This window comes from Nomascus leucogenys, chromosome 14 (assembly GCF_006542625.1).
Source record: "Nomascus leucogenys isolate Asia chromosome 14, Asia_NLE_v1, whole genome shotgun sequence".
Lineage (NCBI taxonomy): Eukaryota > Metazoa > Chordata > Mammalia > Primates > Hylobatidae > Nomascus > Nomascus leucogenys.
Window position 1 is genome coordinate 90,008,756 of NC_044394.1, and position 24,305 is coordinate 90,033,060.

The 24,305-nt window shown below is 60.3% G+C and overlaps 2 protein-coding genes across 4 annotated transcripts in view; one reads left to right on the forward strand and one right to left on the reverse strand.

The window, feature by feature from the left end:
* MYO15B (myosin XVB) overlaps positions 1 to 19,258 on the forward strand; it is a 43,804-nt gene extending 24,546 nt beyond the window's left edge. Inside the window, exons 21-63 of the mRNA XM_030828514.1 lie at positions 2,285 to 2,378; positions 3,016 to 3,075; positions 3,706 to 3,763; positions 3,989 to 4,119; positions 4,924 to 5,019; positions 5,100 to 5,335; positions 5,419 to 5,597; positions 5,831 to 5,903; positions 6,335 to 6,496; positions 6,719 to 6,819; positions 6,909 to 6,985; positions 7,093 to 7,174; positions 7,370 to 7,468; positions 7,633 to 7,739; positions 7,832 to 8,023; positions 8,208 to 8,286; positions 8,451 to 8,555; positions 8,635 to 8,896; positions 8,985 to 9,072; positions 9,194 to 9,413; positions 10,227 to 10,339; positions 10,543 to 10,602; positions 11,547 to 11,622; positions 11,762 to 11,880; positions 12,089 to 12,207; positions 12,287 to 12,428; positions 12,658 to 12,769; positions 12,878 to 13,047; positions 13,440 to 13,591; positions 13,760 to 13,823; positions 13,916 to 13,985; positions 14,417 to 14,493; positions 16,200 to 16,273; positions 16,365 to 16,480; positions 16,591 to 16,685; positions 16,787 to 16,864; positions 16,960 to 17,056; positions 17,188 to 17,333; positions 17,541 to 17,656; positions 17,943 to 18,076; positions 18,261 to 18,394; positions 18,505 to 18,645; positions 18,820 to 19,258. Coding sequence (XP_030684374.1) covers positions 2,285 to 2,378; positions 3,016 to 3,075; positions 3,706 to 3,763; positions 3,989 to 4,119; positions 4,924 to 5,019; positions 5,100 to 5,335; positions 5,419 to 5,597; positions 5,831 to 5,903; positions 6,335 to 6,496; positions 6,719 to 6,819; positions 6,909 to 6,985; positions 7,093 to 7,174; positions 7,370 to 7,468; positions 7,633 to 7,739; positions 7,832 to 8,023; positions 8,208 to 8,286; positions 8,451 to 8,555; positions 8,635 to 8,896; positions 8,985 to 9,072; positions 9,194 to 9,413; positions 10,227 to 10,339; positions 10,543 to 10,602; positions 11,547 to 11,622; positions 11,762 to 11,880; positions 12,089 to 12,207; positions 12,287 to 12,428; positions 12,658 to 12,769; positions 12,878 to 13,047; positions 13,440 to 13,591; positions 13,760 to 13,823; positions 13,916 to 13,985; positions 14,417 to 14,493; positions 16,200 to 16,273; positions 16,365 to 16,480; positions 16,591 to 16,685; positions 16,787 to 16,864; positions 16,960 to 17,056; positions 17,188 to 17,333; positions 17,541 to 17,656; positions 17,943 to 18,076; positions 18,261 to 18,394; positions 18,505 to 18,645; positions 18,820 to 18,897 — 4,984 coding nt within the window. The 3' untranslated portion in view covers positions 18,898 to 19,258. The remainder of the gene's footprint in view (positions 1 to 2,284; positions 2,379 to 3,015; positions 3,076 to 3,705; positions 3,764 to 3,988; positions 4,120 to 4,923; positions 5,020 to 5,099; positions 5,336 to 5,418; positions 5,598 to 5,830; positions 5,904 to 6,334; positions 6,497 to 6,718; positions 6,820 to 6,908; positions 6,986 to 7,092; positions 7,175 to 7,369; positions 7,469 to 7,632; positions 7,740 to 7,831; positions 8,024 to 8,207; positions 8,287 to 8,450; positions 8,556 to 8,634; positions 8,897 to 8,984; positions 9,073 to 9,193; positions 9,414 to 10,226; positions 10,340 to 10,542; positions 10,603 to 11,546; positions 11,623 to 11,761; positions 11,881 to 12,088; positions 12,208 to 12,286; positions 12,429 to 12,657; positions 12,770 to 12,877; positions 13,048 to 13,439; positions 13,592 to 13,759; positions 13,824 to 13,915; positions 13,986 to 14,416; positions 14,494 to 16,199; positions 16,274 to 16,364; positions 16,481 to 16,590; positions 16,686 to 16,786; positions 16,865 to 16,959; positions 17,057 to 17,187; positions 17,334 to 17,540; positions 17,657 to 17,942; positions 18,077 to 18,260; positions 18,395 to 18,504; positions 18,646 to 18,819) is intronic.
* Positions 19,254 to 24,305, reverse strand: part of RECQL5 (RecQ like helicase 5) — a 39,811-nt gene continuing 34,759 nt past the window's right edge. For 2 of the 3 annotated variants that reach the window (XM_030828515.1, XM_030828516.1), the window contains exons 9-20: positions 23,437 to 23,655; positions 23,154 to 23,253; positions 22,978 to 23,014; positions 22,779 to 22,837; positions 22,619 to 22,692; positions 22,184 to 22,277; positions 21,708 to 21,842; positions 20,939 to 21,477; positions 20,632 to 20,767; positions 20,222 to 20,446; positions 20,023 to 20,092; positions 19,263 to 19,922 (exon numbers count right to left, since the gene is read on the reverse strand). In XM_030828515.1, coding sequence (XP_030684375.1) covers positions 19,822 to 19,922; positions 20,023 to 20,092; positions 20,222 to 20,446; positions 20,632 to 20,767; positions 20,939 to 21,477; positions 21,708 to 21,842; positions 22,184 to 22,277; positions 22,619 to 22,692; positions 22,779 to 22,837; positions 22,978 to 23,014; positions 23,154 to 23,253; positions 23,437 to 23,655 — 1,789 coding nt within the window. In that variant the 3' untranslated portion in view covers positions 19,263 to 19,821. Of the gene's footprint in view, positions 19,923 to 20,022; positions 20,093 to 20,221; positions 20,447 to 20,631; positions 20,768 to 20,938; positions 21,478 to 21,707; positions 21,843 to 22,183; positions 22,278 to 22,618; positions 22,693 to 22,778; positions 22,838 to 22,977; positions 23,015 to 23,153; positions 23,254 to 23,436; positions 23,656 to 24,305 lie in introns of all 3 variants that reach the window. The other variant, XM_030828517.1, reaches the window with a different exon arrangement.

Consider the following 24,305-nt stretch of genomic DNA (forward strand, 5'->3'; position numbering starts at 1 on the left):
CCACCTCAGCCTCCCAAAGTGCTGGGATTACAGGCATGAGCCACTGCACCCGGCCTTTATTTTTTATTATTATTATTTTTTATTAAAAATTTTTTTTGAGACAGAGTCTTGCTCTATCACCCAAGTTGGAGTGCAGCAACGTGATCTCAGCTCACTGACACCTCCAGCTACTGGTTTCAAGTGATTTTCGTGCTTCAGCCTCTGGAGTAGCTGGATTATGGGCATATAGGCCACCAAGCCCGGCTAATTTGTTGTTGTTGTTGTTGTTTTTCTTTTGAGATGGAGTCTCGTTCTGTTGCCCAGGCTGGAGTGCAATGGCTTGGTCTCAGCTCACTACAACCTCCGCCTCCTGGGTTCAAGCGATTCTTCCTGCCTCAGCCTATGAAGTAGCTGGGACTACAGGTACCTGCCACCATGCCCGGCTAATTTTTTATTTTTAGTAGAGACAGAGTTTCACTATGTTGGCCAGGCTGGTCTCGAACTCCTGACCTCGTGATCTGCCCGCCTCGGTCTCCCAAAGTGCTGGGATTATAGGCGTGAGCCACCACGCCTGGCCTTTTTTGTATTTTTAGTAGAGACGGGGTTTCACCGTGTTGGCCAGGCTGGTCTCAAGCTCCTGGTCTCAAGTGATCCTCCCACTTCAGCCTCCCAAGTTACAGGGATTACAGGTGTGATACGGGTATGAGTCATTGCACCCGGCCAATGATGTTACTTTTTAATAACTTCTGCTCCTTTTTTTTTTTTTTTTTTTTTTTTTTTCCACAAGACAGGGTCTGACTCTGTCACCCAGGCTACAGAGCAGTGACCCAATCATAGCTCCTACCTCAGCCTCCCAAGTAGCTGGGACTACAAGGACACGCCATCATGCCTGGCTAATTTAAAAAATCTTTTTTGTAGAGATGAGGTCTTGCTATGTTGCCCAGGCTGGTCTTGAACTGCTGGTCTCAAGCAGTTGTCCTTCCTCAGCCTCCTAGAGTGCTGGGATTACAGGCATGAGCTACCGTACCAAGCTAAGGGAAATTTTTTTTTTTTTTTTTTGGTCAGTGTGCATATCGGGAACTGATCTGAACCCAGGTATTCTAGGCCCAGAGTCAGAGTCAGATCTTAATCCCTCAGGCTGAACCGTCTCTCAGTTTACTTGTTCTCCTTCCTCCCTTCTTCCCTCCCTCCCTCCTCCCTCCTCCTCTCTCTCTCTTTCCTTCCTTTCCTTTTCCCTCCTTCCTTCCTTCCTCCCTCCCTTCCTTCCTCCCTCCCTCCCTCTCTCTCTTTCTCCCTTCCTTCCTTCCTTCCTCCCTCTCTCTCTCTCTCTCCCTTCCTTCCTTCCTCCCTCCCTCCCTCCCTTTCTCCCTTCCTTCCTTCCTCCCTCCCTCTCTTTCTTTCTCCCTTCCTTCCTTCCTCCCTCCCTCCCTCTCTTTGTTTCTCCCTTCCTTCCTCCCTCCCTCCTCCCTCTCTCTTTCTCCCTTCCTTCCTCCCTCTCTTTCTCCCTTCCTTCCTTCCTCCCTCCCTCTCTCTCTCTTTCTTTCTCCCTTCCTTCCTTCCTCCCTCCCTCTCTTTCTTTCTCCCTTCCTTCCTTCCTCCCTCCCTCCCTCTTTCTTTCTCCCTTCCTCCCTCCCTTCCTCCCTCCCTTCTCCCTCTCTCTCTTTCTCCCTTCCTTCCTTCCTCCCTCCCTTCCTCTCTTTCTCTCTTCCTTTCTCCCTTCCTTCCTTCCTCCCTCCCTCTCTCTCTTTCTCCCTTCCTTCCTTCCTCCCTCCCTCTCTTTCTTTCTCCCTTCCTTCCTTCCTTCCTTCCTCCCTCTCTTTCTTTCTCCCTTCCTTCCTCCCTCCCTCCCTTCCTCCCTTCCCGACAGAGTCTTGTTCTGTCATCCAGGCTGGAGTGCAATGGCATGATCTTGGCTCACTTGACTCTCCACCTCCCAGGTTCAAGCGATTCTCCTGCCTCAGCCTCCTGAGGAGCTGGGATTACAGGTGTACTGTAATTTTTGTATTTTTAGTAGAGACAGGGTTTCACCATATTGGCCAGGCTGGTCTTGAACTCCTGACCTCAAGTGATCCACCTGCCTCGGCCTCCCGAAGTGCTGGGATTACAGGCATGAGCCACCGCACCCGACCCTTGCTTTTCTTTTGAAGTATCCTATTCTTTTCCTGTCATTTCTGTGAAGCATCCAGGGCTTCTCTGGTCCAAAGTCAGTTTTTACATGAATGTCCAGGCTTAGGGGATTCCAACGCCAGGCAGGAAGCATAAGTTTGGACTCTTCATTTCACCCCTGCCTTTTCCCGGCCTCCAGGAAGCGGCACCTCCGGCGGCGGGCAGCTCTGGGACAGCTGAACACCATCCTGCTGGCGGCCCAGCCCCTGCTCTCGAGGCGGCAGAGACTGCAGGTGCAGGGGCTTGGGTGGGGCAGCTCAGGGTAGAAGCCAGGCTGCCTGAGCTGGCCAAGCTGCTCAAATCCCAGCAGCATCGACCCTCTCAGCCCAGCCTCGCAAGGGCTGCGGCTTCCGACACAGTCCTCAAACTCATCCCTTTTCCCTCCAGCCAGGGTAGGCCGGGGCCCTTGGGAGGTGCTGTCTTCCTCTATCCCTGCCCGCCCTCCCCAGGGCCTGGCTCTTCCCTCTTGTCTGGGGTTCCCATCCCCTCCAGGCCTCCCCTGGGCCGTTTCCGCTCCCCTCTTTTGCATGATGACTCCGATCTAAGGTCTATAAAGCGGCTCAAAGGTCAATGCCCACATGCTACCCCCTCTCTGGCCCCTCCCCGGCTGGACTTTGTCCGCTGGGACCATTTCTTCCTTTCTTCCTGCCCTCTTCCCGGTGCCCTGGCAGATGGGCACGGACGCCCACAGCGCTAAGGCTGGTGAGGGCCCTGGAGGGCCAGGGGTGGTTGGCCCCTCCTGATCTGTTCTCGGTCCTTTGCTGAGAACCTCCCAGGGGCAGGAGGGGACAGCTGAATTTCAGAGCTGGGGAGGTGCCCTCAGGTGACTCACATGGGAGGCGTCAGCTCTTCCCACATCTCTTCCAACAGCTTGGGCATTGGCAGGGCTGGCACAGCAGCGAAAGGGCCCTGGAGAGAGTGCCAAGCATGGTAGGTGGCCTGGAAAGTGGGGGGGTTTTACATGGGGCTATGAACCTGCTGAGACTGGGACAGCTTAGAGGGCTGCCAGAGTGCTAGTATGGGTCCTGTCCCTCAGGGCCATGCATTGCATCTCCTGAGAAGAGGACCGGGGTGCCCTTGGCTCTTGGTTTCCCTCGGAGGGTCCTCGGGGCTCTGTTTGAGTGTCAGGGTCAGAATCCTTGGTCTTTTGCTGGGCATGGTGGCTCACGCCCATAATCCCAGCACTTTGAGGCCGAGGTGCGAGGATTGCTTGAGCCCAGGAATTTGAGACCAGCCTGGGCAACATGGCAAGACCCCATCTCTACAAAAACAATAAAAATTAGCTGGACGCAGTAGCACATGCCTGTAGTCTCAGTTACTCAGGAGGTTTGAGGTGGGAGGATCGCTTGAGCTTGAGCCTCGGAAGTCAAGGCTGCGGTGAGCCATGATGGCACCACCGCAAAAAGCCTGGGTGACAGAGTGAGACCCTGTCTCAAAAAACAAACAAACACCTTGGTCTTTGGAGGGGATGTTTATAATCTTGGGGGTGAGGGTGTGGGGAGGGACACTGGTCCCTAGGCCCCTCCTATGGATCCTGGGTAAATGGGTCCCCTCTGCCAGGAGCTGGGGCGCTTGGAGATCCCGGCTGAGCTGGCCGTCATGCTGAAGACGGCGGAAGGTGAGTCTTGTTGGTGTCCTCGTTACGACCCCCTCTCCAGTCCCTTTACTGTGGGGTGTGTCTGTCCCTTGTGGTTCCTCCCTCTGATGCTCCAGGCTCCCCTGAGCTTACCGCTGGGATCCCTGTGCACGGGGGCTGATGGCTCGTGGTGAGGGGTGGAGGTGGTCCCAGGGCCAGGTACCACACCTGGGTGTTCCTGGGCTGCCTCCTGGTGCTTGTTCCCAGGCCGTCAGGACGCCCTGGCTGGGAGCATCACCGAGTGCCTGCCCCCTGAGGTTCCTGCCCGGCCCAGCCTGACTCTCCCAACAGACATTGACCGGTTCCCTTTCTCCAGCTTCGTCTCCATCGGCTTTCAGGTGGGCGCCTGGGCCTAAGCTCTTCCCACTGGCCTCACCATTCTGAGTTAGCACCTGCCTGGCAGACGCTGCATTTTTTTCCCCCTGCTGTCAGCTCTTTCCCTCCTCCCTCCCCAGCCTTTGGGGCTGTGAATAGCGCTGAATTGCTCTGAAAATAACCGTTGAATGTAAATGTCTCACCATAGAGTGTTACTGGTGATAACAGTTGGTGTTATTGTTGGGAGAAGTTATTTAGATCCACGATGCCACACCTTTGTTGTGCCTGCGCTAGTGCCCTGCTTTTGAAGTCATGACCTTAAAGAATGTTTATTGACGAGGGAAACTGTCCAGACTTCAGCAGTAAATACAAATGCAGGATTCCAGACTGCACATATAGGCTGGGCATGGTGGCTCATGCTTGTAATCCCAGCACTTTGGGAGGCCGAGGTGGGTGGATCACCTGAGGTCAGAAGTTTGAGACCAGCCTGGCCAACATGGTGAAACCCCGTCTCTACTAAAAATACAAAAATTAGCCGGGCGCGGTGGCAGGTGCCTGTAGTCCCAGCTACTCAGGAGGCTGAGACAGGAGAATCACTTGAACCTGGGAGGTGGAGGCTACAGTGAGCTGAGATTGTGCCACTGCACTCCAGCCTGAGCGACAGAGCAAGACTCTGCCTCAAAATAAAAAATAAAATAAAAAAAGCATTAAGATGCATAGTTCCGTCCAGCCCTCTGCCTCTCCCAAGATGTCTGCTCCGGTGGTGGGGACCCCCGGGCTGTCTTAGCAGCTGGCGAGCATGGACTAAGCCCTCTCCTTCCTTGCAGGAGCCATCCCTGCCCAGGCTGGGGCAGCCCCTGGCGAAGCCCCTAACCCAGCTGGACGGAGAGAACCCTCAGCATGCCTTGGACATCAACAAAGTGGTGAGTGACACATTGGAGAAGGGACAGGACGGGCGCCTGGGAGCCCTGCACATCCTGCTCTTTCCCGGCTGTGTCGGCAGATGCTGCGGCTCCTGAGGGACGGATCCCTGGAGTCCTGGCAGAGGCAGACCATGGGCACATACCTGGTGCGGCAGGGGCAGTCCCGGCCAGGGCTGCGGAATGAGCTCTTTAGCCAGCTGGTGGCCCAGCTATGGCAGAACCCAGACGAACAGCAGAGCCAGCGTGGCTGGGCCCTCATGGCTATTCTGCTCAGTGCATTTCCCCCACTGCCTGTCCTACAGAAGCCGCTGCTCAAGTAAGGGGCCTGGGAGGTGGGGACCTGGCAGGTGGGGTCACTGGATCACCCTGCCTCCACTGCAGCCTGTGCCCACCCTGCAGGTTCGTGTCTGACCAGGCCCCCAGGGGCATGGCAGCGCTGTGCCAGCACAAGCTGCTGGGGGCCTTGGAGCAGTCGCAGCTGGCCTTGGGGGCCACTCGGGCCCACCCCCCGACCCAGCTGGAGTGGCTGGCCGGATGGCGGCGGGGCCGCATGGCGCTGGACGTGTTCACCTTCAGCGGTGAGGGCTGCCTCTGGCTGAGGCCTCCCAGGCCTGAAGTGGGGCCAGCCCTGCCCCTTTGCCCTCCCTGGAACCCCTTCCTGCTCCAGCCTTCCTGCTGCCCTGTCCTCAGTGACCCTGGTCTCCCTCCCCTCTGTCCTGCTTTTGAAATCCTCATGGGGACAGCAGCCCCTTCCTGTCAGGGTGGACCTTGCTGTCCCTCACTTTTGCCCCCACCCCCCGCGCCCCTGCAGAGGAGTGCTACTCGGCCGAGGTGGAGTCCTGGACCACCGGGGAGCAGCTAGCTGGGTGGATCCTGCAGAGCAGGTATGGGAACTGGGGATGGGGGACAGTGTGGCCAAAGTGACCATTGTCCTATACCCTCCTCCTTCTCCAAGCCCAGTCTTGGGGGGAGGGAGGGGAGGGAGGGAAGGTGTCCCGGGGTGGGCAGAGGCCAGACTGCAGATGGCGATGGGGAGCCGGGGGCAGATTAGGAATGAGGGGCTTGGGAGCTCCCGCGGCCCAGATTCTAACTCAGTAGGTCAGAAAATAAATGTCCCCGCTGGAGCCCTTGTGGAAATGGAGGGCCATGAGGTGAGGAGGGGAGCAGTCCCCGCTGCTGAGCGAACCTGGGTCCTGGACCAGGCGGTTCCAGGGCCATCCTCCCTTCCTCAGTCCCCTGCCCCCTTGGCCCGCCCTGTGGTCCTTGCCCCTTCTGGATGGCCGCCTGCCTCACTGACTGCTCCCCTCCCACCCAGAGGCCTGGAGGCGCCTCCCCGGGGCTGGTCAGTGTCACTGCACTCCAGAGACGCATGGCAGGACTTGGCTGGCTGCGACTTTGTGCTGGACCTGATCAGCCAGACTGAGGACCTGGGGGACCCAGCTCGTCCCCGCAGCTACCCCATCACTCCTCTTGGCTCGTAGGTGCCACCCAGCACCCCTCTCCCCGGCCTGCTCCTGCCGGGGGACCCCACAGCCACCCTGCCACACTCAGGGGTTTATAGGAGCTGCCGCAGGCCCAGCCCTCCCACCCAGCCTCCTCCCAACCATGGGGCGACCCCCGCAGCAGCTTCTACCTCTTGCCCCAGCCTGGGTGACCCTCAGCCTTGGCCACCCCCTTAGCTGGATCCTGTTTCCTGCAGAGCCGAGGTCATTCCCCTTGCCCCTGGCATCCAGGCCCCCTCACTGCCCCCAGGACCCCCTCCAGGTCCAGCCCCAACGCTGCCCAGCAGGGACCACACAGGTAAGGCTGGAGTGGGCACATGGAGGTTGGCAGAGCATGGGAAGCCCCACGCCCCGGGCCATGACTCCAACCCTCTCCCTGCCCCACAGGGGAGGTCCAGAGGTCAGGGAGCCTGGACGGCTTCCTGGACCAGATCTTCCAGCCAGTGATATCCTCCAGCCCCAGCGTGAGTCTGGCACAGCCCCCGAATGCCCCTGCCCCAACCCCCCGGGGCCTCTGCTGCCCCTTCCATTTTTCTCAGGGCTCTCTGGCCTGTGACCATTGTCCTTTCAGGATCTGGAACAAAGCTGGGCTCTGAGCAGCCGCATGAAGGGTGGGGGCGCCATTGGACCCACGCAGCAGGGCTACCCCCTGGGTGAGTGAGGGGCTGATTCCTCACCCAGGGTCTGGGCCCGGCAGCATGGCAGGCATGGCCTGGGACCCCTCTGGCAGTGGCGATTGGTGCCCTGGCCAGCAACCCAGTGCCCGATGCTCTTCTCTGTGCCTGGGGCTGGAGGGAGGTGGCATGTGGACCCAGGCAGGGACTGACAGGGAGGGCGTGTTCCCTCAGTGTACCCAGGAATGATTCAGATGCCTGGATACCAGCCAGGCATGGTCCCTGCACCCATGCCCATGATGCCAGCGATGGGCACAGTCCCTGCCATGCCAGGTAAGTCTGGGCTGGGGGCACCAGAGTCCCTTCTCAGGAGAGCAGCCACCAGCTCTGGGACTGGAGGAGGGAGGGTCCTGCTAGGAGTCCCGAGTGCACAGTGGGCAGCAAGCTTCAAGGCTGGCCGTGGTGCCCACCGCTCTGGCCGCCTGCCGCCCTCACAGCCATGGTGGTGCCACCACAGCCACCGCAGCCGCTGCTTCCCAGCCTGGATGCAGGGCAGCTGGCCGTCCAGCAGCAGAACTTTATCAACCAGCAGGCGCTAATCCTGGTGAGTGCTGGCAGGGCTCTGGGGCTGCCTGGTGCAGGAGAGGTCTGTGGCTCGGGGATGAGGGTCTGAACTGGCTGCTCCTCCTGCTTCAGGCCCAGCAGATGACAGCTCAGGCCATGACCCTGTCCCTGGAGCAGCAGACGCAGCAGCGGCAGCGGCAGGCTCGGGCCTCCGAGGCTGCGTCCCAGGCCTCACCCTCAGCCGTTACCTCCAAGCCCAGGAAGCCCCCCACACCCCCAGAGAAGCCACAGCGTGACCTGGAATCAGAGGGTGGCTGCCTGAGGGTGAGGAGGTGACCGTGTTCTCAGGAAGGGGTGTGAGGGTGGGGACTGCAGGGGCGGGGGACATGGGCAGGGTGAGTAGGCAGACGCAGGGAAGAGGCTGCTGGCTCGGGACTGGGGACCCGAGGGGTGTGGCGAGTGTGGCACCCAGGCTGGCTGAGCTGCCACTCACTTCTGCTTCTGCTAGGAGACCTCCGAGGAGGCTGAAGACAGGCTCTATCGGCCCAAGAGCTTCCAGCAGAAACGGAACTATTTCCAGAAGATGGGTGAGGGCACTTGGGGTGGCAGGCCTGTGCAGAAACATGGCCAGTGCCCCTAGCCTGGGCCAGGGAAGGTGGGGTGTGCTCTGCTCCCCGGAGTTGGTGCAGCCCATCCAGGAGCCCAGCCGGGCCAGTGCGGGTAACTTTGAAGGCCATCTGGACACTTGCAGGGCAGCCGCAGATCACAGTGAGGACGATGAAGCCCCCGGCCAAGGTCCACATCCCCCAGGCAGAGACGCAGGAGCAGGAGGAGCAAGAAGTGGAAACAAGAGCAGGTTGTGGGGAGCTGGGTAGGGCCTGGGGCTCCTGTGGCTCTGCACAGCGTTTAACCGTCTTTCCTGTTTTCCTGGTCAGTGCCGTCCCCTCCTCCTTCCCCCATCGTGAAGAAGCCATTGAAGCAAGGTGGGGCCAAAGCTGTAAAAGAGGCTGAGGCTGAGCCAGCCAAGGAGACATCGGCCAAGGGCCGTGGCCAAGGGCCAGCCCAAGGCAGGGGGACCATGGTGCACAGCTCAGACTCCAAGTCCAAGCGGCCACAACCCAGCAGGGAAATTGGCAACATCATCCGCATGTACCAGAGCCGCCCGGGCCCCGTGCCTGTGCCCGTGCAGCCATCCAGGTGGGCCCCCAGGGGGAGGTGGCCAGGGCTGTCCCGCTCCTCGGGGAATCACCATATTAACTTAGTGACCTCTTGCTTCTCCCACGAGGACGCCCAAAGGTTTCCCGAAGAAAATCGACCCCAAGGACGAGGCTCTGGCCAAGCTGGGTATCAACGGTGCCCACTCGTCCCCGCCGGTGAGCACCCCGGCCTGTCTCCCCCAGAGTGTGCTGCTGCGCTGGGGAGCCCAAGGCTCTCTGGGGCGAACTTGGCCTTGTGCTGTGACTCAGCCTGTGTACTTTCTCTGTATCCCCCCAGATGCTGTCCCCCGGCCCAGGAAAGGGCCCCCCACCAGCTGTGGCTCCTCGACCCAAGGCCCCGCTACAGCTTGGGCCCTCTAGCTCCATCAAGGAAAAGCAGGGGTCCCTTCTGGACCTGTTTGGCCAGAAGCTGCCCACTGCCCAGACACCCCCACCTCCACCAGCACCACCACTGCCTCTGCCCGAGGACCCAGGGACCCTTTCAGCAGAGCATCATTGTAAGGAACCACACTTCCCCTGCGCCGTGGGCGTCACTGGGGCAGAGGCAGGGTTCGCACAGACTCTCGGTGCCAGGGCTGAAGGCATTTCTGCAGGGCTGAGGCCAGCTGTTCGGGCTTCTGGACTTTGGAGCCATACGTAGCTGGGGAGTCCCAGCTTCCGTGTTCCCACCCAGGGCAGGGCCTGGGCATCTTTGGGGCTGTCATTGAGAGGCTGTCACACACAGGGTGTTGTCCCTGACACATACCCGACAGCTCTGTGAGGAAGTTAGTGGCCCTGGCTGACTGACATGGTCATAGAAGGCCCACGAGAGGCTGGGCGCGGTGGCTCACGCCTGTAATCCCAGCACTTTGGGAGGCCGAGGCGGGCAGATCACGAGGTCAGGAGATCGAGACCATCCTGGCTAACGCGGTGAAACCCCGTCTCTACTAAAAATAGAAAAAATTAGCCAGGCGTGGTGGTGGGCACCTGTAGTCCCAGCTACTCGGGAGGCTGAGGCAGGAGAATGGCATGAATCTGGGAGGCGGAGCTTACAGTGAGCCGAGATCGTGCCACTGCACTCCAGCCTGGGCGACAAAGCAAGACTCCATCTCAAAAAAAAATGAAGGCCCATGAGCCTCAGGGACGCCAGGGAAAGTTTAGGGCCCGAAATAGAGGCAGGAGATGGTGCCATGGAAGGAGTAAGGCAGCTGGAGGTTGGGAGAGCCAGGCCCTTGGAAGGCTCTTGGGGACGAAGATCTTCCCTCCCGTGCCCCCATCTCTCTGGCTCTGCAGCCCCTCACTGAGGCTCCTCACCCCCTCCTCTCTGCCAGGCTTGACACAGCCCATGGAGGACCAGGGGGTCTCCACCCAGCTACTCGCGCCCTCTGGCAGCGTGTGCTTCTCCTACACCGGCATGCCCTGGAAGTTGTTCCTACGAAAGGAGGTGGGCATGAGGGTGGGGCCTTGGCCTGGCCTCTTTGGGCTGGCAGGGAGGCGGCAGGCTTTGTGCATCCCAGCCTGGGACCCCAGCATCCCCTCCCCACAGCCCACCATCTCAAGACTGATTTTCCAGGCCTGGGAGGGCAGAGACTGATTGGGAAGTGGCACCAGACCCACCAATCTTTGCCCTTCTGTGCCCTCCTCCAGGTGTTCTACCCACGGGAGAATTTCAGCCATCCCTACTACCTGCGGCTCCTCTGTGAGCAGGTGAGAGCTGGCCCACCTGCCAGCCTGAGACATCTGCAGAGATGGCATCTCTGGTGCCCTTTGTTTAATGGCTAGGCCAGGTTAACACCATGTAGGGCATGTTGGCAGCTAGCACTAGGGGGCACTTCTGTGTGCCCAGACTTGCCTTCATTGAACCTTCACAACCTCCCTAAGAAGTAGGGACCATGGCCAGGTGCGGTGGCTCACGCCTGTAATCCCAGCATTTTGGGAAGCCAAGGCAGGTGGATCACGAGGTCAGGAGTTCGAGACCAGTCTGGCCAACATGGTGAACTCCGTCTCTAAAAAAGAAAAATCAGGCGTGGCACGCACCTGTAATCCCAGCTACTTAGGAGGCTGAGGCAGGAGAATTGCTTGAACCCGGGAGGCAGAGGTTGTAGTGAGCTGAGATTGCGCCACTGCACTCCAGCCTGGGGGACAGAGCGAGACTCTGTCTCAACAACAAGAAGTAGGGGCCGTTATTCATCTAGTTTTATAGATAAAGATTAAAAGCAAAGCGTGTACAGTGCACAATACAGGCTCTAGCACACAGTAGGTACTTAATAAATGGTTGTCACTTTGCCACCTCTGAACGCTCCCAGGAGTGAGCCGCTTCCCCCTAATTCTGCAGTAGCACCCGCCCCCTGCCCCAAACAATCTTGTATCTGGGCTGATCCAAGGGCAGTTACCACGGGGTCTCTGGGCAGTGAGTGAAAAGGGAGGGCTGGCAGTTGCAGGGGATGGGACAGGTGAGACGTGTGAATGGAGGTGGCCCAAGCCCTCCATCCCTCCCTGCCCCACCTAGGCCCTCTGCTGAGCACACAGGCCATGGGGGCCAGAGCGCCCTCCATTGGCCTCCTCAGCTTTTCCTTCATGCATGTCGATGGCTGCTCTGGAGATGGGCTCTGTCTCAGGACCTGGTGGTGACCACCTAGCTCTGCCCCCAGATCCTGCGGGACACCTTCTCCGAGTCCTGTATCCGGATTTCCCAGAATGAGCGGCGGAAAATGAAAGACCTGCTGGGTATGGGTCCAGGAACCGTGGAGTTGGGAGCTTGAGTGCTGGGGGCTGCACCTGCTCTGAAGGAGGGAGCAGCATGGGAGCAAACTCTAGAGCCCCCTCTGTGTGAGCAGAGGGCAGCCTGGGTCCTTCCTGCCCACAGGAGACTTGGAGGTGGACCTGGATTCTCTCACCACCACTGAAGACAGCGTCAAGAAGCGCATCGTGGTGGCCGCTCGGGACAACTGGGCCAATTACTTCTCCCGCTTCTTTCCTGTCTCGGTCAGTGGCGCTGGGGTAGGGAGTTGGGATGCCAGGCCCCCAGCCTGGATCCTGGAGTGCATGGGCACAGACCCTCCACAAGCAGGAGAGCTGGGGGGCAGGCACCAGGGGAAGGACAAAGCCCAGCCTCTGGCCCTGGGCAGCTCCAGGGCATCTTGGGCAGTAGCAGGAGCCAGGAGCCTGCCCGAGACCCACCACCTTCCTGTAGGGCGAGAGCGGCAGCGACATGCGGCTGTTAGCCGTGTCCCACCGCGGGCTGCGACTGCTCAAGGTGACCCAAGGCCCCAGCCTCCGCCCCGACCAGCTGAAGATTCTCTGCTCATACAGGTGCGCTGGCCCACGACCCTGGGCTAGAGGTGGGGGCAGGTGGCAAGATGACCCCAGCTCATGCCCGGCCCCTGCGCAGCTTCGCGGAGGTGCTGGGCGTGGAGTGCCGGGGCAGCTCCACCCTGGAGCTGTCGCTGAAGAGCGAGCAGCTGGTGCTGCACACAGCCCGGGCAAGGGCCATCGAGGCACTGGTTGAGCTGTTCCTGAGTGAGCTTAAGAAGGCAAGTGTGGGGCGCAGGTTGGAAGGCCGGGCGGGCAGCCCTCACCGATGCTGCATCTCCCCGTCCGTCCGTCTTCCCTGTGGGGGCAGGGGCTGGGAGTTTGGGCCAAATCCCTGGAAGTCTGGGGTGCCAGGTGGAGGGGGAGGCCAGCAGGGGGAGCAGGTGGGCAGGCAGGACAGGGAGGCACAGGCAGGCTCGCTGCTCCAGGCCCTTACCTGCTTGCCCACAGGACTCCGGCTATGTCATCGCCCTGCGCAGCTACATCACTGACAACTGCAGCCTCCTCAGCTTCCACCGTGGGGACCTCATCAAGCTGCTGCCGGTGGCCACCCTGGAGCCAGGTATCACCAGAGCTGGCAGGGGCTCACACAGGGAGGGCATCCACTTGTCAGAGGCTGCCCAGGGGCGGAGGGTCCAGTGGGTGAGCCATATCCCTGGGTGCCTTCCAGGCTGGCAGTTTGGCTCTGCCGGGGGCCGTTCCGGACTCTTCCCTGCCGACATAGTGCAGCCGGCTGCCGCTCCCGACTTTTCCTTCTCCAAGGAGCAGAGGAGTGGCTGGCACGGGGGTCAGCTGTCCAACGGGGAACCAGGGCTGGCTCGGTGGGACAGGGCCTCAGAGGTGAGGAAGATGGGAGAGGGACAACCAGAGGCAAGGCCTGCCTGAGACTGAGGAAGGAAAGGGGTTTGACCGCTTCTGAGGCTGCCATGCGGTGGGACCACCCTGCTGTCCGTCTCCTGTGGCTGCCCCTCTGCCCCCTCCTGATGGCTCGCCTTGTCTCTCCAGCAAGACTGTGCACTCCTTGCAGGCAGGGGCTGGGCTGGGCTGCTCTTGTGTCCCACGTGGTACTTAGTTCAACACTGCCCCAGCAGATGCTTAATAAACAGCTCTTCACTTTCCTGACTTCTGGTCTTGCTCCTTTGGTGTCTGGCTGGTGAGGGATGGGGCTGGGGCAGGACCCCTGGGACAGGGCACTGGACACTCAGGTGGCACCAGGTTTCTTGTGCTCCCAGCGCCCTGCCCACCCTTGGAGCCAGGCACACAGTGACGACTCGGAGGCCACCAGCCTGCCCTCCTCTGTGGCCTATGCCTCTCTGCCCACCGACTCCCACAACTACACCATGCGGGAATTCGCCCTGCTTTACTTCCGGAAGTCCCAGGCCTTGTGAGTGCACTGGGCCAACCCCTGTGCCTGTCTGTCCTCAGTCTTCCCAAGAGAGAGCACCTTGCTCAGAGCCACTGGGCTGTGCTCTTAGCACTCTCCCTGCCTGGCTGGCTGGGATGAGGGCAGGAGGGCCAAACAAGCTGGGCTGTCTCCCCCTGCCCCCCACAGGCTGGGCCAGACAGATGGAGGTGCCACGGGGAAGGACACGGACAGCCTGGTGCAGTACAGCAAGGTGGGAGAGAGGCAGGGAAGGGTCTGGCCTGTAGATCTGCCCTCTGACCCCCACGGCCCCCCAGACCCATGGCCTCTTCTCTTTGGCCGCAGGCTCCCATCCAGGAGTCGCTCCTCAGCCTCAGCGATGATGTGAGCAAGCTGGCTGTGGCCAGCTTCCTGGGTGAGTGGCCACAGGCATCCTGGGTCCCCATGTCTGCAGTGCCATGAACCTGGGTGTCTGGTCCCTTTATCTCCTTGAGCTCTGCCTGGCTCCGTCCCAGTCTGCCAACTCCAGGAAGCTCACTGGTGGTTCCTGGACCCCAGGGCCCTCACTCGCTTCTACTCCCACTCAAGGGTTGTGGGTTGTGTGGAGTCTGGGGTTGGAAGGCAGTCCATGGGCCCAGAGGATGCTATGTGCTGTGTGGGGTCTTGGATACCCAGGAGCCTCAGTTTCCCCATGAGTTGAGCTGCAACCAGCTGCCCTGGCTGGCATCCATGCATTTTGAGAGTGAGGCATCAGATGGCAGGTGAAGGCCCTGCACAGCAATGGCACGAGCCAGGGCCAGCCCCAGCACAGCCCCAGCTGTGTGCCGTTTCTTATCCTGCCTGCAGCCCTGATGCGGTTTATGGGTGACCAGTCCAAGCCCCGGGGCAAGGATGAGATGGATCTGCTCTATGAACTGCTGAAGGTAAGCTTGGGCTGTGGGACCCCCAGCGCCTGTGCCTGTCCTCCTGTCTGGGCCTAAAGGAGATCCCCTTTTCTTGGTCACTGTCCTTCAAATCGTTCCGAGTATTTACTGAGCACCCATTGCGTGCAGGGGGCGTGGCTGTGAAGCCAACAGGCTAAGTCTCTGCAGTGCTTTCAATAACTTATGTGTCTGGGAGTGAGAAGTCAATGGAGAGTAAGAATGCAGGGAAGGGGCTGCTGCAGTGGAGAAGGTTTTGTGGCAGGAACCTTCCTACAGGGAGGGAAGGAGTGAGTACGGGGTGACAGAGAAGGGCAGGCAACAGTTCAGATGTTGGAGGAAGCCTCGGCACCATCAGGCATCGGAAGGCCAGTGTGGCTAAGCCTAGTGAGCGGCAGGGAGAACGGAGGATGAGGACGGGGAGCGGCAGTGGGTCCAGGCCACCACAGGCCTTGTAGCCATCATTGTAGCCATCAGTGGCCTCTGATTTTTGGAGAGATGGGAAACCACCAGGATTCTGGAGAGAGACTCGGCTTACATTTCACAGGGTCACTCGGCTGTTGTTTGAGGTTCTGGGGGTCTAAGTTTAAAAGCAAAAGGAAGTTATCGCAGTGGTCCCAGGTGAGGGATGCTGCTGGCAGCAAGGGAGAAGCAGAAGATCCAGAGCCAGCAGAGTGTGCTGAGCAATCGCATGTGGGCTACGGGAAGGAGGACAACTACTGTCTTCAAGGAGCAGATCTTGGCTGGTGGAGGAATCTGTTCTGGACACGTGAGGTCTGAAACCCCAGACTTCCCAGTGGAGGAGTCTGGGGTTCAAGGGAGAAGGCTGGAGGCAGGCACCAGGAGTCATCAAATGGGACCAGCTGAGGCCACGGGGAGAAGGGCAGACAGAGAGGTTCAAGGGCACAGCACCGCTCAGAGGTCATGGAGTTAAGGTGGAGCCAGCAGAGATGACTAAGAGATCGGATAAGCAGGAGCCAGGCGTGGTGGCTCACCCCTGTAATCCCAGCACTTTGGGAGGCCGAGGCAGGTGGATCACCTGAGGTAGCAGTTGCAGACCAGCCTGGCCAACATGGTGAAACCCCGTCTCTACTAAAAACACAAAAATTAGCTGGGCAAGGTGGCACACACCTGTAGTACTCGGAAGGTTGAGGCAGGAGAATCGCTTGAACCCAGGAGGGTGGAGGTTGCAGTGCGCCGAGATGGCACCACTGCACTCCAGCCTGGGCGACAGGGCAAGACTGTCTCAAAAAATAAAATAAATAAATGAAAAGGCTGGACACGGAGGCCCAAACCTGTAATCCCAGCACTTTGGGAGACCACGGCGGGTGTATCACCTGAGGTCAGGAGTTCGAGATTAAACCCGGCCAACGTAGTGAAACCCCATCTCTGCTAAAAATACAAAAATTAGCTGGGTGTGGTGGCACGCGCCTATAGTACTCAGGAGGCTGAGGCAGGAGAATTGCTTGAAACCGGGAAACAGATTGCAGTGAGCTGAGATCATGCCATTGCATTTCAGCCTGTGTGACAGAGGGAGACAGGGGAGCAGTGAAGAAAGTGACTGAGTGTCCAGTGCAGTGATGCTCTTAAGCTGAGGGAGACATCTTGACTCAACCCCAGCCCATGGTCTAACAGGATTTCTCCAGGGCTTCAGACCCCAGGCTCACTGCTCCCGTCCCTCACCCCACCTGCCCTTCCTGTCCCCACAGCTGTGCCAGCAGGAGAAGCTGAGGGATGAGATTTACTGCCAGGTTATCAAGCAGGTCACGGGACACCCCCGGCCGTGAGTGGGGACTGGTGGGGTGGGGTGGCTTCTGGGGGCAGCTGGGCACCGTGGCCTGGCCAGCCTGAAGCCTGAGCTGTCTGCCCTGCAGGGAACACTGCACTCGAGGCTGGAGCTTCCTCAGCCTTCTCACAGGCTTCTTCCCCCCGTCGACCAGGCTGATGCCCTACCTGACCAAGTTCCTGCAGGATTCAGGCCCCAGCCAAGGTGCCCGTGGGAGGGGGAGATGGAGGAGGGGCAGGGGTTTCTAGGACTGGGAACTTGGCGGGCTTGGGGAGGCCTGGCCACCTCATAACCCCAGCCTGGCTTCTCTGCAGAGCTGGCCCGGAGCAGCCAGGAGCACCTCCAGCGCACAGTCAAATACGGGGGGCGCCGGCGGATGCCCCCACCGGGTGAAATGAAGGCTTTCCTGGTACTGGGGGTGGCGGATGGGCACTGTGGGACACCCTGGGGGTGGGGAGTGTCTCCTACAGGAGACCACTGGCCGACTGACCCTGCAACCTGCCTTGGCAGAAAGGACAAGCCGTTCGCCTGCTTCTTATTCACCTGCCGGGGGGTGTGGATTATAGGACAAATATCCAGACTTTCACAGTGAGCTCGGGGGCCACCAAGGGAGGAGGCCTTGGGCATCAGTTCTGGGTCCCGCAGCCTCCCTCCCCCTCATTGCAGCCTGTTCACATGCCCAGGTGGCAGCAGAAGTGCAGGAGGAGCTATGCCGGGAAATGGGTGTCACGGAGCCTCAGGAAGTGCAGGAATTCGCTCTCTTCCTCATCAAAGAGAAGGGTAAGCATGGGGACGGAGCCTCACGGTGGGGCCACTCCCCTGCCCAGGGGGGAGGTGGTTTGGTTTCTGCTGGGGTGGCAGGGCGGGCTGTGCGTGGTCTGAGCAGCAGTGGACCTAGGCTCCCCATGCAGGCCAGCTGGTGAGGCCCCTGCAGCCTGCCGAATACCTCAACAGCGTGGTAGTGAACCAGGACGTGAGCCTGCACAGCCGGCGGCTCCACTGGGAGACCCCACTGCACTTCGATAACTCCACCTACATCAGCACCCACTACAGCCAGGTCAGCCTGCCTGCCTCCGAGCTGCTGCTGCAGTTTGAGGGCGTGGCTTCCTGCCTGGGCGAACTCCAAGCCCCCCTCCCCACAAGGGTGTGGGTCTGTGGTGGCTGGGGGGGTGACAGTGGCAAAAGTAGGCTTGAGCCTCTAGAGCCACCAACTGATGGGGGGCTTTGAACCACCGCTGCCCTCCTCACCGTGCTCCCCACACAGGTGCTGTGGGACTACCTTCAGGGGAAGCTGCCAGTCAGCGCCAAGGCGGACGTGCAGCTCGCCAGGCTGGCCGCCCTGCAGCACCTCAGCAAGGCCAACAGGAATACCCCCTCAGAGTGAGTGGAGGCAACTCCTGCCCCTAAGCCCCTCCCCTTCTCTAAGGTCAAGGCCATTTGACTGGTACCCTTCCTGGCCCTAACGACTGGCCTGGAGCAGCGGGGCCTGTGGACATCTGTCTTCTCCACCCCACCCTGAGCTCCTCTGGTGCAGGACCCTCACCTCGTTCATGTGTACGGATGTCCAGTCTTGCCCACAATAGGCACTGGTTATGTGGCACATGTTGTATGCCCAGCCCTGTACCAGGTGGTCAGGGGCCAAACTGACCCCGGCCACACATCCTAGGCAGGACCTGCTAGCTTATATGCCAAAGCAGCTGCAACGGCAGGTGAACACGGCCTCCATCAAGAACCTGATGGGTCAGGAGCTGAGACGGCTGGAAGGACACAGTCCCCAGGAAGCACAGATCAGTTTCATTGGTGGGTCTGGGGCTAGGGGACTGCTGGGTGGGGGCTGGAGGCCAAGAGGGAAGGAATGCAGGTAGAGGGGTGAGGATGGGTCTGCACCTGCCTTGTCCCCTCTCAGCTGACTTGGGGGGCCAGGCAGAGCAGGTTCCAGGGCCGCAGCATTCAGATTTCCTGCCTGCACCCTCTCCACCCACAGAGGCCGTGCGCCAGCTGCCCCTCTTCGGCTACACCGTCTACGGGGTGCTGCGAGTGAGCACGCGGGCCCTGTCCGGACCCACTCTCCTGGGGCTCAACCGCCAGCATCTCATCCTCATGGACCCCAGCTCCCAGGTGGGCACAGATTTTGCCCCAGCACTGGCCTAGGGACCCTCGGGCCGTTCCATCACCCACAGTGACCTCTCCCCGGAGAGGACACCAGCCCTGCTTTCTGCTGCCCCCAGAGCCTGTACTGCTGCATTGCCCTGAAGAGCCTGCAGCGGCTCCACCTGCTAAGCCCTCTGGAGGAGAAGGGGCCCCCTGGCCTGGAACTCAACTATGGCTCAGCTGACAACCCCCAGACCATCTGGTTTGAGCTGCCAGAGGTGAGTGGCCAGGCCTCTGGCCACCTTGGGAAGGTGGATGTGAGGGCCTTGCCCCGGCATGACGTGCAGTGGGAGCCCAGGCTGATGCCCACTGCTCCGGAGTGCTGTGGGCCAGGGCAGAAGCAAGGGGCTGGCTGGGGAGCCCTCTTGTAACAGGCCTTTCTCTCTGGGCAGGCCCAGGAGCTGCTGTACACCACTGTCTTCCTGATAGACCGCAGTGCCTCTTGCACTGAGTGGCCCAGCGTCAACTGAGAGGAGTGCAGGCCGGGGAGAGATGAGGATGAGGCCTCCCCCGGCCCAAGTCTCACCCAGACGATCTGCCTTGGATGCTATCAGATCACTGTTCCAGAACCTGCCTCAGCACAGCCCAGCCGGCCCACATGCAGGCCATGAGGCAGGGGCTGCTATCACGTCACCAACAGGCAAAACAGCCAGACCCTCTCTAGGACGGCCTGGGCCCAAAGGGGGCTGCAAGAACTCGGCTGGGGCACCTGAGGTTGCCCAGTCTGAGGGAGATGCCCACCCGGCCCCAGGTTCCACCCAGGCCCCACATTAGCACAAGCCCAGGCACGGGAGAAACAGCTGCCGAGAAAATAAAACTCCCTGGAGAAAAGGGCTGTGTGCACGCGCGCATGCGCCACAACACCACAACTTTATTCCTCTCCCAAACATCTCAGTCAGGCCTGGCCTTCCTGAGCAGGAACAGGACGTGGCTGCCTCTCCTCGGCCACAGCTCTGACCTGGGCAAGGCTGCAAGCTGGCATCGTAATGGATGGGGGAGTGGGTGGAGGATCTGAGATTCCCCTGAGTAGCTTCCAATACCATGGACAGGTGGGCCTTGTCCTGACTTAAAACTCGGGGAGGGGCCACTCTTCCTTCCCCTTCTTCCAGCAGCAGCTCTACCACCCTCCACCTTCTGTCCTGGACATGTGTCCCAGAAAACCCAGCCATGAGGGCCGCTCTGAGAAGGGTCTATAGGCTTTGCAAGCAGAAAGAAAGGTGGGCTGACCTCTGACCTGGATTCAGGGGGTGTCTGGGGTCATCCCCAAAGCCAAGTATGGTTGGAAGGGAGAAGGACTGAGAAAAGACGACGGCCCTGGCATCAGCAGGCGAGGCCCAGGATGACCCATGCTGGAATCTGGGGGAGGACGCGGGCCCTGCCCAGACAGCAGTTGGTCATCTCTGGGGGCCACACAGGCCATGCCAGTCAGCTTCACTCTCACACCGGGCCCGGCCATGGAAGAAGTGCCTGATGAGGTTCTGGGCCTCTTCTTTCACTACAGATTCAGGGTGGGGGCATGAGGAGGTGAGCGTTAGCCTCCTCCCTGTAGACCACCCTCCCAAGTGCCTCCTAGCCCTGGCAATGCCAGCGCTCACCGCTCCTTCCAGGAGAGGTCTTCTGAGTCAGCAAGTGTGAGAGGTGGCGGGCAAAGCCTTTAAACAACTCCTGGAAGGGAGAGGGAGAAGAGAAGCAGAGAGCAGGACCCTTGGTGGCTGGGCGCAGTGGCTCACGCCTATAATCCCAGCACTTTGGGCCCAGGCCTGGGAGAAGGCAGAGCCCACCCACTCCCCCTACCTTGGAAGCAAACTTGCCCTCCTTGTAGAAAGGGGTCAGGCACTTGACCACAACATTTGCAGCCTCCTTCAAGGAGATGCCAGGAGCTGAGAGCTGGCGGGGGTCTTGAGCCGTGGGATTCAAGGTGCCCTGATTGCTGGCCGAGACGCTGCCCTTGACCTCAGCTATGACGGAGGGCTCGGCTGAGGTGCGAGGCCTCTTCTGAGGCTGGTTCTCTGGGTTCTCCTGAGAAAGGCCACAGCAGAGGGTCACTCCTGAGCTCCCTTCCACTGGCCTGCTCCCCTCCTCCGGAAGACTGGGTCCCCACACCGGCTGTCTCCCTCCAGCCCAGCCCATCTGCCACCAGGTGTGGAAAGAAGCGCTGATTTTCCCTGACCCCTTGAGCAGGGCACAACAGCTCCTGGCCTTACCCACAGCCCTTCTCTTCTCCCCAACAGCCTCATCTCTGCCGGCACCTGCTGGGATCGAGGCCGCTTGCCCTTCCATGTGTCCTTTGCAGGGGTGGGCTGGACTTCAGGGGTGCCCTCGTCTCTGGGTGGGCAGGTGCTGGTGGAGGGAAGAGCAGGCATCACAGCTCTGGGTCCTGGTGGCTCCCTCATCCTAGGAGGCCTAGGTGAGCCCATCTTAGGGGTGAGCTCTGAGCTTCAGATGCCCAGTGAGCAAAAGGGATGCTGCCGTGTGGATTCCAGAAGATTCTATAACTACCTGTACCCTTACCTTGGCCTCTCTCTGAGGCGCTCCTCAGTCTGGGGAGGGGCAGGCGAATGTCCCCCGGCTCCATCTTCCTCCCCTGTGTACTTCTCTGGGGCCATCGGGGGTCCCTGAACCCCCTCACAGGAGGCACAGGCACCTTCTGCCTCTGGGGCTGATGCCAGCAGACCTGGGCTTTCCACCCTTCGGCAGAAGCGGGCGATGCTCTGAGAATCCTTGTGAGCTGCTGCGGCTAGGAGCTGCTGTTTCTTGCTAGCCCGGCCCTTGGCAAGGGAAGTGTCCGCAGAGGAACTTTTTGCCTTCTTCTCAGGGGAGGGCCCCCCATAGTGAGCGCTGCCTGCAGGGACCTCCCCTCTGGGCCCAGGGAGGGGCTCACTCCCGTCCTCATCCAGGAGGCCACAGGGCCGGCTTGGGGGCTCATGCTCGCCTCCCCGCTTGGGCTGGGGGGCTTGCTCCCTGATCCGAGTTGTCTCCATCAGTTCCGTGGCCGTCCGGAACGGGCAGGAGCCTTTAGGGAAACCAGCTCCCACCCGCTTGGGTTTGAGCTGTAAATGTGAGCAGGAGGAGAGAAGGTTCAGCCCACTAGGCCCCCCCGAGGGCACCGCTGGCTGGACCAGTCACTCACATTGGGACGGCGCTCTCAGGAGTGTGGGAGGGAAGAGGCAGGCAGGACCGTGCTGGGGAGCCAGGCCATGGCAAGAGGTGCACCCGAGGGCAGAGGGGAAGTGGAGCCTTTCCTGGTCACAGGTCTGGAGGCCACTGGGCCACAGCTCACCGAGTACACATGGGAGGCTGGTGGGATGTCATACTCATTGGGCTCCGGGGGCTCAGCTTGGGCATTGCAGCTCTTGGCACTGCCTCCCACGTCATAGGGCTGCCCGTCCTTGGAGGCTCTGTGGATATCGGCCACCTGGGCAGGGATAGGCAGGGAGGCTGTGGCACCCACCAGCTCCTCCTGACATGCCACACCCAGCCCTCCTTTTCCACTAGGCACTAGAAGTGGGTTTCTGTGGCCAGTGGCCGCAGGCAACTGACCACTGGGCAAATCTTAGGCCTCCCATCCTCACAGGGGTGGCTAGAAACACCTCCGGCCAGTGGAGAATGGAGCTCCACCCCCATAAACTGTCTCTGGGGTGTGCTGGGGAGGGCGGGTTCTGGACTGCCTGTGCCCAGAGAGCTGGCAAACAGCTTCTGCCTCAGAGTATGGAGGGGCCCCCGCAACGACCCGTGGTCCGCCTGCAGCAGGCCCACCTTCTTCAGCACGCTGGCCTTGTAGAGGTTGGCCACCTTGGCGTTCCGGAATGTCTCGTGTTCCAGCTCCACGGCCTGGGCCCGGAGGTCAGCTCTGTGGGTGCAAGGTAATAGGCACAAGGTATCAGGTGGGCCTGGGCTTCTCCCTGCTGAGCTCCTGTGGGACTAGAGGCCTGGTGGGGTAGGCCTTGGGCACAGGGATTCTGATTAGGACTCTCTGGGCACCCTGTGGCTTACTGTCCCTCAGCAGCTGCTGGCAGCACCTAAGTTGTAGCCATGCCTGGCCCTGGTGGGGTTGTAGGGGCAGTCCCCTGGAGTAGGAGAGGTACAATCTGGGGAGAGGTGGCCCAAACAGGCCAGGGTTGACAGGGTCCTGCAGTCTCCAGGGGAACGAGAGCTTGGAGGGCTCCTCAGCCCAGCGATCGTGGAACTCACTCATCAGTGGTACGTGTGGACTGGCGGTTACTGCTCAGTGCCTCCTCCAGAAGCCCCAGGCAGTGCTCCCGTGCCTGGCACAGGAGAGTGAGACTGGTCACATGGCCTCGCGGCTGGGGGAGGGCCCTGGGGGGTGGCTGAGGAGCTGCCCGTCTCTTACCTTCACAGTCAGCCTGGGGATCCTCCTGCTAGAAGCCTCTTTCAGGGGACAGTTCTCATCTGTGGGGGCGGGGGGGGGGTAGTCCTTGGTCCTTTCACTCCACCTTCTGCGCTCTGAGGTCCCCCACGCCCCGGATGAGAATCCTCCCTCCATGCCCCGGGAAGAGCCCACAAGCCTCCAGGAACATTTCTGTACTGACCTGGGGGTACAAATTCTTCTATCTTGGGGTCTTTGCCCTGGAGGACAACATGAAGGGCCCATGAGGCGTCCTGCCCTGCCGCAGGACAGTCCCATCCAGCACCAGAGAAGGGGCTGAGAGGTGCGAGCAGGCGGCCACCAGGGGCCCTACACAGGCCACTGAGTGCCTCCCCTCACCTTGCGCAGCTGCATCTGCTTCTGATAGAAGAGGTTCCACTCCCGCTTGTGGGCCTCATCTCTGCCTTCATCCCCGCTGCCTCCAGAACCTTCGTCGTACCTAGGGACAGGCCAGGCGTGAGTGGCCTCTCCATGTGTGCTGCTGCTAGGATGGCAATGTCCCTGATGTCCTGCCAGCTCAAGGGGGGATTGCAGCATCGTGCCACCTCTGGTCTGGCCTTGGCACCAAGGGAATGCCAGACAATTCCAGTGGGCTGGAGTCCCTGGCTTCTTGGCCCCTTACCTGCTGAAGCCCCCGTAGCCCTTGCGGCCTCCCTCGTACAGCTCGGGGTCAAAGCCATTCCCCTGGGAGGGCCCGATGCAGGTCTTGCTCCAGCTGCTGCTGCGCTCCAAGGCCTCCAGCTGCCTCCGCACGGCTGTGGGGTTCCGGCAGTGGTCGCAGCCTTTGGCGCAGGCAGGCGGCGCATCCCCGAAGTACTTGGCAATGGCAGCATGGCGGCACCTGGAGCAGGCAACACCGCAGAGGTGAGGGGCGGAGAGCCCAGCCAGCCGGCATCTGTTTACCCGAGCCCGAATCGCTGGCTGAGCGAGCACTGCTGCGTCCGGCACCATGCCAGGAGCCCCACACCCCTCATCTCATCCAAGCCACACCAGGCATCGTTTGGCTCTGCCTGCTACACAGATGGGGACAATGAGGTGAACAAACTTTCCCAAGGTCACGTAACACATGGGGGTCTCCTGGGAAGCAGGATGTGAACCCCACTCTGTCCAGTTACTCCTCTGCTCCTCCCGTGTCCTCTGGCAATGGGATGTACTGCACAGAGTGCAGACTCTGGGTGCAGATGCCGGCTCTGCCATGAAGGCTGTCTTTTGGGTGACACACTTCACCTCCTGAAGCCCATGCATTCCCATCAGTAAGATGGTACAGAAAGGCACAGGCCTCACGGACTGAGCGAAGATGGCTGAGGTGATATCTGAAGTGCATTACAGTACAGTCATGCCCCATGGAATGACTGTACAGCCAACGGTGGTCCCCTACGATTCTCACACTGTATTTCTACTGTACTTTTTCTATGCTTATGTGTGCTTAGATATGTGAATACCACTGTGTTACAACTGCATACGGTACTCAGGACAGTAACGTGATGGACA